Source organism: Vulpes vulpes, chromosome 9 (genome assembly GCF_048418805.1).
Source record: "Vulpes vulpes isolate BD-2025 chromosome 9, VulVul3, whole genome shotgun sequence".
NCBI classification, from domain to species: domain Eukaryota; kingdom Metazoa; phylum Chordata; class Mammalia; order Carnivora; family Canidae; genus Vulpes; species Vulpes vulpes.
This window is the reverse complement of record NC_132788.1, coordinates 85,735,205-85,749,294: the sequence shown is the minus strand read 5'-3', so window position 1 is coordinate 85,749,294 and position 14,090 is coordinate 85,735,205. Positions and strand designations below refer to the sequence as shown.

The 14,090-nt window shown below is 35.8% G+C and overlaps 1 protein-coding gene across 50 annotated transcripts in view; it reads left to right on the top strand.

Annotated features, from left to right (window-relative positions):
- Positions 1-14,090, top strand: part of SLMAP (sarcolemma associated protein) — a 142,533-nt gene that overhangs the window by 95,035 nt on the left and 33,408 nt on the right. For all 50 annotated transcript variants that reach the window (XM_072720669.1, XM_072720671.1, XM_025985892.2 and 47 more), the window contains one exon: positions 11,056-11,115. In XM_072720669.1, coding sequence (XP_072576770.1) covers positions 11,056-11,115 — 60 coding nt within the window. The remainder of the gene's footprint in view (positions 1-11,055; positions 11,116-14,090) is intronic.

The window sequence follows — 14,090 nt, the reverse complement described above, 5'->3', positions numbered from 1 at the left end:
CTGGGTGCCAAAGAAACTTTTCTTCTGGGGTCTGTCTGCCTTGTACAGACTGTCTCCACCTCAAAGGTGGAGTGGCATATTTTGATAATTGAGTTAACAAGTGCCCTGAAATAAACTTCATGTATTTATGTTCTTAATCCATGGTTACTATGAGACTTAATGATTTTTATTATTAAGCAAAAGTCTCATTCTCGTAATATTTCATATCTTATGTTTTTTTTCCTGATTTAAAAAAAAATTGTCTCCCTGCCTTCCCACTCCCCTTTTGAAATTACAGTCACCACGTGTATGTTGGTCTCATTCCCTCCTTTCTCTTAGGGTTTTGCTCTCACATAAAAATTGCCTTATTTGGAGTAATGCATTGAATCAGTGTTGCTCTGTGACTGTTTACTTTTCATCACTCTATGAGATCAGTCTCTGAACAATCTCAGGATTATGCTGATTACATATTCTACTTGAACAGATTTTTAAATTTTCATTTTTTAAACTTTTATTTCTCTAAACCAAAGCAGTTTATTTATGACAAAGAATAGGAAACCCTTAGTGTGGTTCCCTGCTCTTAGTTGTTTATGGCCTCATAAACTAGATGTTGCTAATTCTTTATTTCTTTGTACTTAAGAGTAGTTGTCCAATTTAGGATATATGGGAAGTCTTTTTTGTTTGTTGTTTATTTGTAACAATCATTTTCCCAATCCCTTTCCAACATTTCTACCAGGTTTTCTCCCAGTATAACTGCACAGAAGATACTCTAAAATTTATGCCAGCAGTGTTTTGACATGTAGATTGTTCCTTTCTTTAAAAAAAAATCTGTTTCTGTATTCTTTTTTTTTTCTGTATTCTTGAAATTGGTTCATTTCCTTTAGTTTCAGTTTGTCCTTAATTCTTAGGTTTTTTTCATCTAAGTATCACCTGCTGATAAGGACATTAGGAGGGCACATGATGTAAGAGCATTGGTATTATATAAGACTGATGAATCACTGAATTCTACCTCTGAAAGTAATAATACAATATATGTTAATTGAATTTAAATAAAGTCTACCTGTTACTCTAAAAAAAGTTCTCAAATTTTTCTTCTTTTGTTCTTCCTTATTCTCTATTTCTACTTTGTGAATTGCTATTCTGTGAAGGAGATAAACGGTTAGCTTGATGTTAAATGCTGATTGTTAATATTTACTTTGATTGTATTTGATGTTAATTCTAATCTCAGTTTCTTTACTATATTTCCCTCTAATGGCCTTTTTGGTTATTTTAGCTCACTTTTATCTATGATGTTTAGAATTGGATCAGAGGATTCTTCTTTTTTTTTTTTTTTTTTTTGGATCAGAGGATTCTTGATATGAATTCTCATTTGGTCCCTTACTGGCAGTAGGACTCTGGGCTATGGAACCTCATTAAATCTCAATTTCCTCATTTGTAGAATGGGGTGGTATTACCTACTTCTTAGGATTATTGTGAGTATTAAATGGAATCATATTTGCTAAGCACTCTAAGTAATGCCTGCCACACAGAAATACATGTTCACTAGCAAGTACAAAATTTATGGTGGGGAGATTGGAGAGGGTGTTAGTGGGAGCTTTTTTGCTGAAGTAACTTCTTTTCCTCTTTTTATTACCAGTCACAGGCAGTGAAAGCTGACTGATCTGGTTTTATTGTTCTTGTTAAAGCAATATATTCCTGACAATGTCAAGATTGTCTAACTTTTTAATTACTAGTACAAGTGCCATTTAGAAAATTTGGTCCCCAGCACATTATTTTAATGCCCAAGTGATAACATTATTTTTTTTTAATGAAACCTAACTTTGAAAAAAAAAAAAAAAAAAAAAAGAAACCTAACTTTGAGACTTAAAGGTATTTTCCAGGTTGGCAGTTACAAATACCAGATTATGTAGGTCTTTTATATTCATCTGCTCTTCTCTTCTGTCAGTTAAGATCCCTAGGCAGCTGACATCAGTATCTGATAGTGCTGTTTGAGTTTATATTCTGCTTTCAGTTGGTTGTATATATCATGTGAGGAAAGTAGCTCTTTAGCTTAAAGAATTTAGTCCAGGCTAGGCACACCTATGCTCCTTGCACTTCTTTTGAATGCATTGTTTTTTATTTTTATTTTGTGCCATGTAGTAATATGTTAGTACATAATTTATTTTTATCACCCAAGAAATAAATTTGGTTTTGTTCTATTCAGTCTTTTACAGATTTGACAGTTTTTGCAGTTCTATCAGATGTTTTCTGACTAAACTAAATGCTTAGGTGATGGTTCTCAAATGTCAGACTCACTGTGCCCATCAGTTCTGCTCCTTGATAGGTTCCCTACAGAAATGCCTACATATACGTATCAGGTACAAATGCAAGAATATTCACAGCAGCATTATTTACAGTTCAAAATTGGAAATAACCTAAAAGACCTTTAGTAGTCAAATGAGTATATATACACTGAGGCATATTCAATGAAAGAAGCCTGACACAAAACAGGGCACCTGGGTGGCTCATTGGTTGAGTATTTGCCTTTGGCCCAGGTTGTGATCCTGGGGTCCTGGGATCAGTCCCGGATCCGGCTCCCTGTGAGGAGCCTGCTTCTCCCTCTGCCTCTGCCTCTGCCTCTGCCCCTGCCTCTGTCTCTGCCTCTGTGTGTGTCTCATGAATAAATCTTTTTTTTTTTTAATTAATTTTTATTGGTGTTCAATTTACCAACATACGGAAAAACACCCAGTGCTCATCCCGTCAAGTGTCCACCTCAGTGCCCGTCACCCATTCCCCTCCAACACCCACCCTCCTCCCCTTCCACCACCCCTAGTTCGTTTCCCCGAGTTAGGAGTCTTTATGTTCTGTCTCCCTTCCTGATATTTCCCAACATTTCTTTTCCCTTCCTTTATATTCCCTTTCACTATTATTCATATTCCCCAAATGAATGAGAACATACACTGTTTGTCCTCCTCCGATTGACTTATTTCACTCAGCATAATACCCTCCAGTTCCATCCACGTTGAAGCAAATGGTGGGTATTTGTCGTTTCTAATTGCTGAGTAATATTCCATTGTATACATAAACCACATCTTCTTTATCCATTCATCTTTCGATGGACACCGAGGCTCCTTCCACAGTTTGGCTATTGTGGCCATTGCTGATAGAAACATCGGGGTGCAGGTGTCCCGACGTTTCATTGCATCTGAATCTTTGGGGTAAATCCCCAACAGTGCAATTGCTGGGTCGTAGGGCAGGTCTATTTTTAACTCTTTGAGGAACCTCCACACAGTTTTCCAGAGTGGCTGCACCAGTTCACATTCCCACCAACAGTGTAAGAGGGTTCCCTTTTCTCCGCATCCTCTCCAACATTTGTTGTTTCCTGCCTTGTTAATTTTCCCCATTCTCACTGGTGTGAGGTGGTATCTCATTGTGGTTTTGATTTGTATTTCCCTGATGGCAAGTGATGCAGAGCATTTTCTCATGTGCATGTTGGCCATGTCCATGTCTTCCTCTGTGAGATTTCTCTTCATGTCTTTTGCCCATTTCTCATGAATAAATCTTAAAAAAAAAAAAAGAAGAAGAAGAAGAAGAAGAAGAAGAAGAAGAAGAAGAAGAAGAAGCCTGACACAAAACAGTATATACTGTAGTATTCCACTTAACATGAAGTTCAAACCACTAAAATTATATTATTTAGTCATGCACAGTTTAGGTAGTGTGATTATAAAGAAATGCAAGAAATTAAATACCATAAAGTCAGGATAGTAGTTACCTTTATGGGGTTTTGATTGGAAAGGGAAATGTGGGAAGCTTTAGGGGGTTGTGGTTAGGTTCTGTTTCTTGATTTGAGCTGTAGTCATATAGACATTTGCTTTTAAAAATTTTATTAACCTGTACCCTTGTGTTGTTTGTCCCTTTCTGTGTGTTATTTTTCACAATAAATAAGTATGGGTTGGAGCCCCTGGGTGGCTCAGTTGTTTAAGTGTCTACCCTCAGCTGGGATGGTGATCTCAGAGTCCTAGGATGGAGCCCCACATCCAGCTCTCTGCTCAGCGGAAGGTCTACTTCTCTCCCTCTGCCTGTCCCCCCCACTCATGCTTGAGAGCTCTCTCTCTCTCTCTCTCTCTCTCTCTCATAAATAAATAAATATGTTTTTTTTTTTTTTTTTAAAGTAGGAGAAAATGGGTCATCTGGGTGGCTCAGTCAGTTAAGCATCTGCCTTCAGCTCAGGTCGTGATTCCAGGGTCACTGCTGGGCAGGGAGCCTGCTTCTCCCTCTCCTTCTTGCCACTCCCCCTCTTTGTGCTCTCTTTCTCTCTCTCTGTCAAATTAATAAAATCTTTCTTAAAAATAAATAAAAAATAGGAGAAAATGAATAAGTGTCTCTCTAGAGTATCCCTCAAGAGGGACTTTTTAAAAGGAAAGAAAATCTTTTAACTCATCTTTCAGTTGTCCTGAGCCAAATAGCTCTTTCAAGACCTGCATTTATCAGTACATGGAAGTTCTCTTCTGAATCTGAGTGGCTTCTGACTTTTAGTACTCCCAAAGAATTGAGGTGCCCACCCCAAGTTTGAGAACCAGTGGTCAGAAACTTTTTTAAAAGTAAGCTCCATGCCTAGCATGGACTACAACATCTGATTCAAACCCACAACCCTAAGATCAAGACATGAGCTGAAATCAAGAGTTGGGCTTGATTCCTAACTGATTGGAATTACCCAGGTGCCCCAGAAGCTTTTTTAAAAAATATTCTTCAACTATTTAAAAAAAATTTTTTTTTAAGATTTTATTTGTCAGAGAGAGCATGAGTAGCAGAGAGGGGCAGAGAGAGAGAGTCAGAAACAGACTCTCCACTGAGCAGGGAGTCAGATGTAGTGTTCGATCCCAGGACCCTGAGATCATGACCTGAGCCAAAGGCAGACAGATGCTTAACTGACAGCCACCCAGGCGCCCCTTTTCCTCAGTTATTTATTACAGGCCACTAATGATTCACCAGGTTTGAGAATATTACCTTAAGTAATTTCAGTAGTGACAATAGCAACAGGTAATTATTATTTAGCACTTTGATACTAGTACTATGCAAAACATTTTGCATATTTAAATCTTAGTTTTTTAGAACAAGGAAAACATTTAAATAGTTTTTCCAGGTTTGGTTCCTTTAAAGAGATATGTTCAATTCATTCATTCAATAAATATTTATTAAGCATGTACATTGATATATGCCAGGTCTTATTTTAGCTGTTGGGAAAGCTTTGCCATCATGGAGTTTACATTCTTTGGAGGAAAGAAAAACTAATAAACTAATGTCAGGTAGTAATAAGTCCACTGAAGAAAAATTTAAAAATGTAAGTAAGACCAAAGGTAGTTAAAAGGTAGCATGTGGGATTTGAACAGATTTGAGATTAAACTGAATGAGATGTACATGTGTCTGGAGAAAGAGTATGTGAGATAGAAACTATGAAAACTGGGACTGGTCTGAAATAGGAGTTTTAGAACAATAAAAGTAGCTTTAAAGGGGGGGGGGGGGGGCCAGATAATAAATATTTTAGGCTTTCCAAGCTATAAAGTCTCTAGTAGTTGCAACTACTAAAATACCATTGTAGTGGAAAGCAGCTATGGACAGCATGTACATGAATGGACCTGCTGTGTTCCTCTAAAACCATATTTACCCAACAGGCAGCAGGTTGCATTTGACCCTTAGGGCTATAGTTGGCTGACCCCTGTGCTAGATCATGTAGACTTTGTAGGTCTGGTAGGGACTTCAGATTTTGTGCTAAGGGTGAGCATTTTGAACAGTAAATTACTCCTAAGGTATGTTTAGGATTTTTTAAACATGGTGGCACTTAAATCTTCAACATACTAGAGAAAGATTGTAATGGCTTTCAAAGTCTGCATTTGTATTATTTTATTATTTGCTAAATTCATGTAACAACATTTGTGGAAACCTGTTTTATATGTCAGAATTGTCTTGGGAATTAAATTATTGATGAGATACCCTCCTACTTCCACTAGACTCTAAATTCCTAAATATATAACATATATCTTGGTAATAATCCATGAAGAGTACCTAGTATTCTATCTGGTACACAGTAAATATTTGAAGTGTTTTCCTCAAAGAGTTCATAGTATATTGAGAAAGGTAGACAAAAATATATAGTTGCAGTATATAGCTCATTAGAAATAGGAATGACAGACTATGTTTGAGGAGAGATCCCAAATCCATCCAAGACAAAGGAAGAGAAATTCCATTTTAGACTTGGTGAGATGAACTTCCTGAGGGATTTCTGGGTGAAGATGTTTGGGAAGAAGTTAGTAGTGTTCTGAGACCTAAGAGAGAGAGCTAGACTAGGCATCAACATTTTAAAATTATGCAAATATAGTAGGTAAATACTATTTAAAATGAATTTTTGTTGTTGACAGACACTTTGGAGATTAACACATTTTTTTTCTTGGTAGAACTATAAAAATTTTGTAATCTACTCCCTCCCTAAATACAGACAGTACTGCATTGAAAATCTTTGTACGTTGTCTCTTTCCAGAGTAATACACAGAATAGAGACTCTGTGTCAAAGCACATGTGCTTTCAACATTTGGATGAGTTCTGTCAAAATTGCCCTCTAAAAAAAACAAAAAAAAAACAAACCAATTTATACTCCCACCAGAAATACATAAGATTACTCATATACTCAGCCCTCCTGGTACTGAATGTTTGCCAAACTGATGAGTGAATAATGCCATGGCATTGTTTCTGTAGGTAGACCGTAAATTTCACGTTGACTGGACATTTTCTTTTCTTGGCCTCTGAATTCAGTATTGTTATTCTTTGCCCCTTTTCTGTTGTGTTTGACTTTTTCTCATCCATTTTTGGAGGGCCTCATATCTTTGCTATCCCTGTGTTCCCTTTCCTTCTTCTGTGCTTTATTTTTCTACATAATCTCCATCTGATGTTTCATTTGTTTATTTAGCATCTTTCCTTCCTCACCCCATTAAAATGTAAGAACTAGGAAGGCAGGAATTTTGTCATTTGTTCATTCTAATGTTTCCGGCATCTAGGAGACTATCTGGCATATAGTAGGTACTCCCTAATTAATTGTTCAGTGAATGAATGATAAATGGTAACCTATTATCTGCTATTTATTTTTCAAATACTTTCTCCATGTCTGTCACTGGCCCTACCTGTGTTTATAGTGAGTTTGATCAGAAAATATTAATTTGGAACGCCTGGGTGGCTCAGTGGTTGAGCGTCTGCCTTCAGCTCAGGGCGTGATCCTGGGGTCCTGGGATTGAGTCCTGCATCAGGCTTGCTACAGGGAGCCTGCTTCTCCCTTTGCCTGTGTCTCTGCCTCTCTCTGTGTGTCTCTCATGAATAAATAAATGCAATCTTTAAAAAAAATAAATTAAAAAAGAAAAAATTTTAATTTACTTGAGGTCAAATATATCTGTCCCTTCACATATGGTTTTTGTGTTCTGCATTATGCCTAGGGCTTTTTTTTGAAACCTTTGGCTCCCTTTCACCCATTTCTCTTATTCCCTCACCTCCTGCCTCTGGCAACCACCAGTCTGTTGTCTGTATCTATGAGTTTGTTGTTGTTTTTAATTCCACACGTTAAATGAGATCATATGGTATTTATTTTTCTCTGTGTGACTTTATTTATCGTAGTATAGCATGCTTAGGATCCATCCATGTTATTCCAAAAGGCAAGATTTCATTCTTTTTTATGGTTGAGTAATATATTTCTTTACCTATTCATGCATCATTGGGCACCTAGGTTGTTTCCATATCTCAGCTACTGTAAATAATGCTGCAATGAACATAGGGGTGCATATATCCTTTTGAGTTAGTGTTAGAAGGGAAGGTAGAGGAAATATTCCAGAAAATATAACAAAAAAGACAAGAGTTGGTTTGAGGTTTTATCTAAGTAAAGACCAAGGGGAATTTTTTAAAAATTAGGGTATTGATCCTGGAAATCTAACATCTGAATAATAAGATTTCCAGAGTGTGGGAAAGGGGAGAGTGAGAGAAGAATTTATCAGTGAAATAGAAGAGAAGGTCATTCCCCAGAGTTGAAAATATGAGCTTCTAAACTGAAAGGATGCACTGATTACTCAACACAATATATTTTAGAACACACACACTAAGCCAGACACAGAAATTCACATATTATGTGATGGTATTTATATGAAATATCCAGAATAGGAATTCAGAGACAGAAAGCAGATGAGTAATAGCTGGGGCTGGGAAGGGAGGATGGAAGTAAATTCTTAATGAGCATGAGGTTTCCTTTTGGGGTGGTGAAAATGTTTTGGAACTAGATGGAGTTTGCAGTTGCATAACATTGTGAATATACTAAATGCCACTGAATTATTCTCTTTAGAATAATTATTTTATATTATGTGAATCTCACCTCAAAAAAAAAAAAGACCATGTCCTAAGTATATGAAATATAGTAACACCAGGGATAAAGAGAAGATTCTGAAAATTGTGAGAGAGAAACAAAGGATCTCATACTCTGTTAATCATAATAAACTAAATTATAATATAGCAATAAATAAACTTCTGAAATCTAAATGGCTTAATTCAACAACTATTTTTTTGCACTCATGCTCCATGTCCATGGTGAAGGTGAGAACACTTTTCCATGTTATTCAGAGATCTAGGTTAATGGAGGCTTTACCATCTTACGATAAAGAATTTTGCCATCTCAGCACATAGTTTCTAGAATGGGGAGAAGAAAGCAGTATAGAAAACTCCTACTCTTTCTTAAATGGTTTATCCCTGGCGAGAACCAGTCATGTGGACCTTCCTTAGTGCTACAGAGTTTGAAACATGCAGTCTCCCAGGTGCCTAGAAAGAACAGGCATACCACACTCTACTGAGCACAAGAAGTCTCTACCATGCCTACTGAGGAACAGCACTCACCATCTCATTTGAAGCTAGAAAATAGTGGTACAATACTTTCAAAATTCTGAAGGAAATTATTTCCTGTAGAATTGTGTATCTAGTCACACCATCAGTCAAATGTGAGAACACTAACATTTTCAGAGGAACAAAGTCAAAGCATTTAACCTTCTATGAGTCCCCTTTCAGGAAATTAACTGAGGATACTTTACGCTAAAACAAGGGATTAAAACAGAAGAAGAAAGATGTGGATTCTGGGGGTAGAGGATTTTGTTGTTTTGTTTTGTTTTGTTTTGTTTTGTTTTGTTTTGTTTGAGGATTTTGGATACAGCCCAGACTGGAGCAGGATACAGCCCAGATTTAAACATATCCCAGCTGGTCAGGGATATATAATATGATGGATTACCTGATATGTTTGACAGTATTGAGAGTTTTTATGGTTCTGTTAAGAACTTGGGCTGTGTTTGAGATAGATATATAAAAAGTTAGCAAAATAAAATATTGCAAACTCCAAAATCACTACATGTTGTATAAGAAGGTACAAGCAGAGAAAGATAATTGTAGCATATTATATGATTCAAATATAAATAATAGTCATAGTACCATAGATACTAAGTATAGATGGACAAAATGTATCCCTTAGGAGGATGATAGTTAAAAAGGACTCAAAGGACTCAGAGTCCTTTTTTTAGTCATCTATTAGAGGTTGTCAATAAATAGTGTTTAAAATGGAAAAGTAGAATAGCAGTATTTTAGAACTATAAATGTGAATACCAGAAGAAATGGCTTGAAGTTAAAAGTTATTGCTTAAAAAAAATTGCTTCTAGGAAATGAATTTCAAGAATGGAGTGTGGAATAGGACAAAAGATGGGGTGGACTGCCTTTTAAAATTATCTAAACCCATTATTTTGACTTTAAGAAAAATTTTTAAGGAGCAGGGGCAAACAGTGCCACATACTACAAAGAGCATATTACAAAATGAAAATTATTTAAAGGAGCCGTGGCCTTTGGCAGAGAGGAGGTTATAGTAATCTTGGGACAGTTTTAGTGGCTGGTGGGTATAAACCAAGCTGCATTGGGTTGAAGAGTGAAGGAACAGAGAAATTATTTCACATGCTGCCAAGGTGTAAACTCAAGGAGACCAACTGACATACAGGATTAAATAAGAGGATATTCAGAATAGATATTCCTCTCAGTGAAATGAAGAATATGAAGATCTGAATTTAAATAAATTATAAAGAAACTACATTATGCATTTACAGAAAATCCCCTATAAAACAAAACAAAAAAAAGTATTTATTTTGGGATCCCTGGGTGGCGCAGTGGTTTGGCGCCTGCCTTTGGCCCAGGGCGCGATCCTGGAGACCCGGGATCGAATCCCACATCAGGCTCCCGGTGCATGGAGCCTGCTTCTCCCTCCGCCTGTGTCTCTGCCTCTCTCTCTCTCTCTCTGTGACTATCATAAATTTAAAAAAAAAAAAAAAATTAAAAAAAAAAGTATTTATTTTAATATCTTTTAAATGATTCATTTTATTGAAGCCTGTCATATATGCATCTCTGCTGAATTGTATCAATAGGGAAAAGTAAACTGTTGGTATAATATAATTTGTATTACTTCTTTAATTAAATACTTTCTCAGAATTCCTTTATTTCAACTTGATTTAAAGAGGGTTTCTTTGTTCTGAGTCCTTTTCTAAAAGGTGTAGGCTTTTTAGGGATCCCTGGGTGGCGCAGCAGTTTGGCGCCTGCCTTTGGCCCAGGGCGCAATCCTGGAGACCCGGGATCGAATCCCACATCGGGCTCCCGGTGCATGGAGCCTGCTTCTCCCTCTGCCTGTGTCTCTCTGCCTCTCTCTCTCTCTCTCTGTGACTATCATAAATAAATAAAAATTAAAAAAAAAAAGAACATTATTTAAAAAAAATAAAAATAAAAATAAAAGGTGTAGGCTTTTTAGATAAGGTAAAAACTAACAAAAATAAAAGACAAAATTTCCCCCAACCTCAGATTTCTGCATTAATCTGATTGCTCTGTTATAGTTCGAGTTTTCTTAGTTCTCCTTCCTGCTTCAAGTTTTTGTACAAGCCTAGTCATGGGAGTAATATTATCATCTTTAAATTTGGTCATGGAATGTGTTACACTGCCCCGCTCAGGGAAATGCTACTTGGTTTGGGCTTGGATAGTAACATTTGTTTTCTTTGGCAGAGAAGCTGATCGTCGAGGGGCATCTAACCAAAGTGGTAGAAGAAACAAAGCTTTCAAAAGGTTCGTTTTCTCTGGGTTTTCTGTGGGTTTTGACAACTCTTTTGGATAATGGAGGTTAGTGTACTTTTCCAAGGTCATAGTATTTTAACCATCAATTTATTTCTTATAGCTCACCAAGTGGCAATCCAGTAACAGTATCATATAATCTAAGATAGTTGGAGTTCTGTCTTAAGAAGGATATCTTAATTAGAAAGGTTCTTTTTTAAGTGCGTATATATATATTTTTTTAAGTGCTTGAAATAGGTTTTGTTAGGTATTAAAGATTTGTTCCAGTCTGTCTCACTTCTAGCATTATTTTCAGCTTTTTTGATATTTGATATTATATTTGCTATAAAATTTTAATTAAACACAATGTAAATCTTTTGTAAAACAGGTGAAAAATGCTTGCAATTCTATTTCTGTGGTTGTCATACCTTTAACATTCCTTATGAAATTTAATATTTTCTTAATTTTTGGCATATCAATTTGATTTAAATAAAAGTGTTATGTAAAGTCTTCTTATATTTATAATGAGTAGTCTTGAAATTGCCTGAAATAGTTTATTCTCTTCTGTTACAATTGTCGGAGAAGAAAAGTGTTTTAAAGCATTATATTGTCATGTCACTCTTATGCATTAGGGAAATTGGACAAATAAATTTGGTGTGATGTGCTCATTATCATTCTCGGACTTTCATCAGAACCTACCAGTAAAGTTTATAAGTAGATTCACAATCTTTTTGGTCCATTAAAACAATGAGTGATAAAAGTTTGGAATACTCCATCTCAGTACATTCTGTTTTATAAAAGTTAACAGGAACCATTTTGGCTTCTAAAAATATTTAAAAGGAGAATGTTATTTCAAGTATCTGGTGGCTTCCATTCTGAATTTTGTGCATGGCAGATGCCATATTTGGGGAAAGAATGCATAGAATATGCATCACTAATATTGTTCTGGCAAACAGGCATTGGATTTCAGAGGAGTGAACTATTTTTAGTACATGTGGCAATTTATTTCATCTTATTAAAGTGAGATGAGAACAGATTTTAACATAGCTTTTACTTCACCACCCAAATACCTACTCAGATTAGTTGAATAGCCAGCACACTGAAGTGGAAGTGTAGAGCCTTAGAAAAATAATCAGTCCTACTTTAATTAAAAATATCTTGCTACTTTAGTGCTTCTATTTAATGTGTTCTGAATTCAAATATATTTGCTTGAAATTATGTGGTGTCATTATTGAAAAAGATTTGTACCATCTTATTTGCTTTTGAAAACTGGCTCTAAAATATGTGTTGAAAGCTTCAAAGAGCATACATTTTGATCCAACAATTCCATTTCTGGGTTTTTATATTAAGAAACAAATTGGACAAAATGCAAGGGTATTCACTTCAATGTTTTAAAAGCAAAGAGAGGAAAACAGTAAGTGTCCAGTAATGAGGGCATTTATTAAATAAATTATAGCAAGTAAGTCCATGCAAGTGAATACATCCTTTAAGAATGGTAATACAGATCAACTTTTATATACCCAGAGATTTTTCTGTCAGCAGTCAACATTTTACAAACATTTCTCACAGTTACTCTGTAGAGGTACACTAATCCTTGTAACAAACTGGATGGCTGAGATAAGTTACATTTTAAATGCTTTATATGTGACTATAAAGTATTTCTTTTGATTTGGCTAAGTAGTTTTATTTTTAAAATGCTTCCGTGGGTGGTTTTTGGTATAATTTCTTTTCTGCATTGAAAATAACAGTTCCTAGAAATTGCCAATTACCAGATTTTATAAGTTTTAGTATTTCAGATATATCACTTAATGCAAAATGTAACCATAGATTGTATGTGCTTTGTGTTTAAACCCTAACTCAACCAGCAGTCATTATATGTTTACTGTAGGCTTAGGGAGGAAATAAAAAGAATACTGGTAGGTAAAACAGATGGTTTCTTTTCTTTTCTTTTCTTTTCTTTTCTTTTTTTCTTTTCTTTTCTTTTCTTTTCCTTTCCTTTCCTTTCCTTTCCTTTCCTTTCCTTTCCTTTCCTTTCCTTTCCTTTTCTTTTCTTTCCTTTTCTTTCTTTTCTTTTCTTCTTTCTTTCTTTCTTTCTTTCTTTTTTTCTTTCTTTCTTTCTTTCTTTCTTTCTTTCTTTCTTTCTTTCTTTCTTTCTTTCTTTCTCTTTCAGGATTTTATTTATTTATTCGTGAGAGACACAGAGAGGCAGACATAGGCAGAGGGAGAAGCAGGTTCCTCACAGGGAGCCAGATGCGGGGACTTGATCCCTGGGCCCCAGGATCACGCCCTGAACCAAAGGCAGACATTCAAACGCTGAGCCACCCAGGTGTCCCAAAACAGATGGTTTCAACACCAGATTCTGCCACTAACTAGCTGTATGCCTTCAGGCAACTTACTGTTTAAACTTCAATTTCCTCATTTGTAAAATGAAATTGACAATATTTAACTGCAAATTTGTGGAAATTTAATGAAATATTGCTTATAAAGCAAGGAGCATTGTTCTAGTATTCAACAAATGTTAGTTCTCATTTCCCTTCTTGCTTTCTTACCAACTAATGGTTCCATTGGTGTAGGAAGTGGTCTGTGGCCAGTAAGTTTGTTCGGTCCATCCATCATTATGTGTTCTCAGAGATACAGTGAAAATACTCATCTTGTTGTAGACTTTCCAGTTTGGGAACAGTTTTGGTATTGATTCTGGTAGCTATCCTTCTGTTTCCTTCTATATATTATTGGTATGTGTCTTAATGATTAAGTGCTGCAGAGAAAATCAACCAGTAAGGATTTTTTTAATACTAGAACGTTGGGTGCTGCTTCATAGCTAAAGAATGGATGTTTTGAGAGGAAAGAAATACTCTTCCTTTTCCATCTCATTTGTTATATCCTATTTCATTCTTGAATACATTTGGTTTGCCTCCACATAATAATTGTAATATTAGGACATAACAGTGATGGACCATGATTTGACTTGTCTTCTTACTCAAAATAGGTTC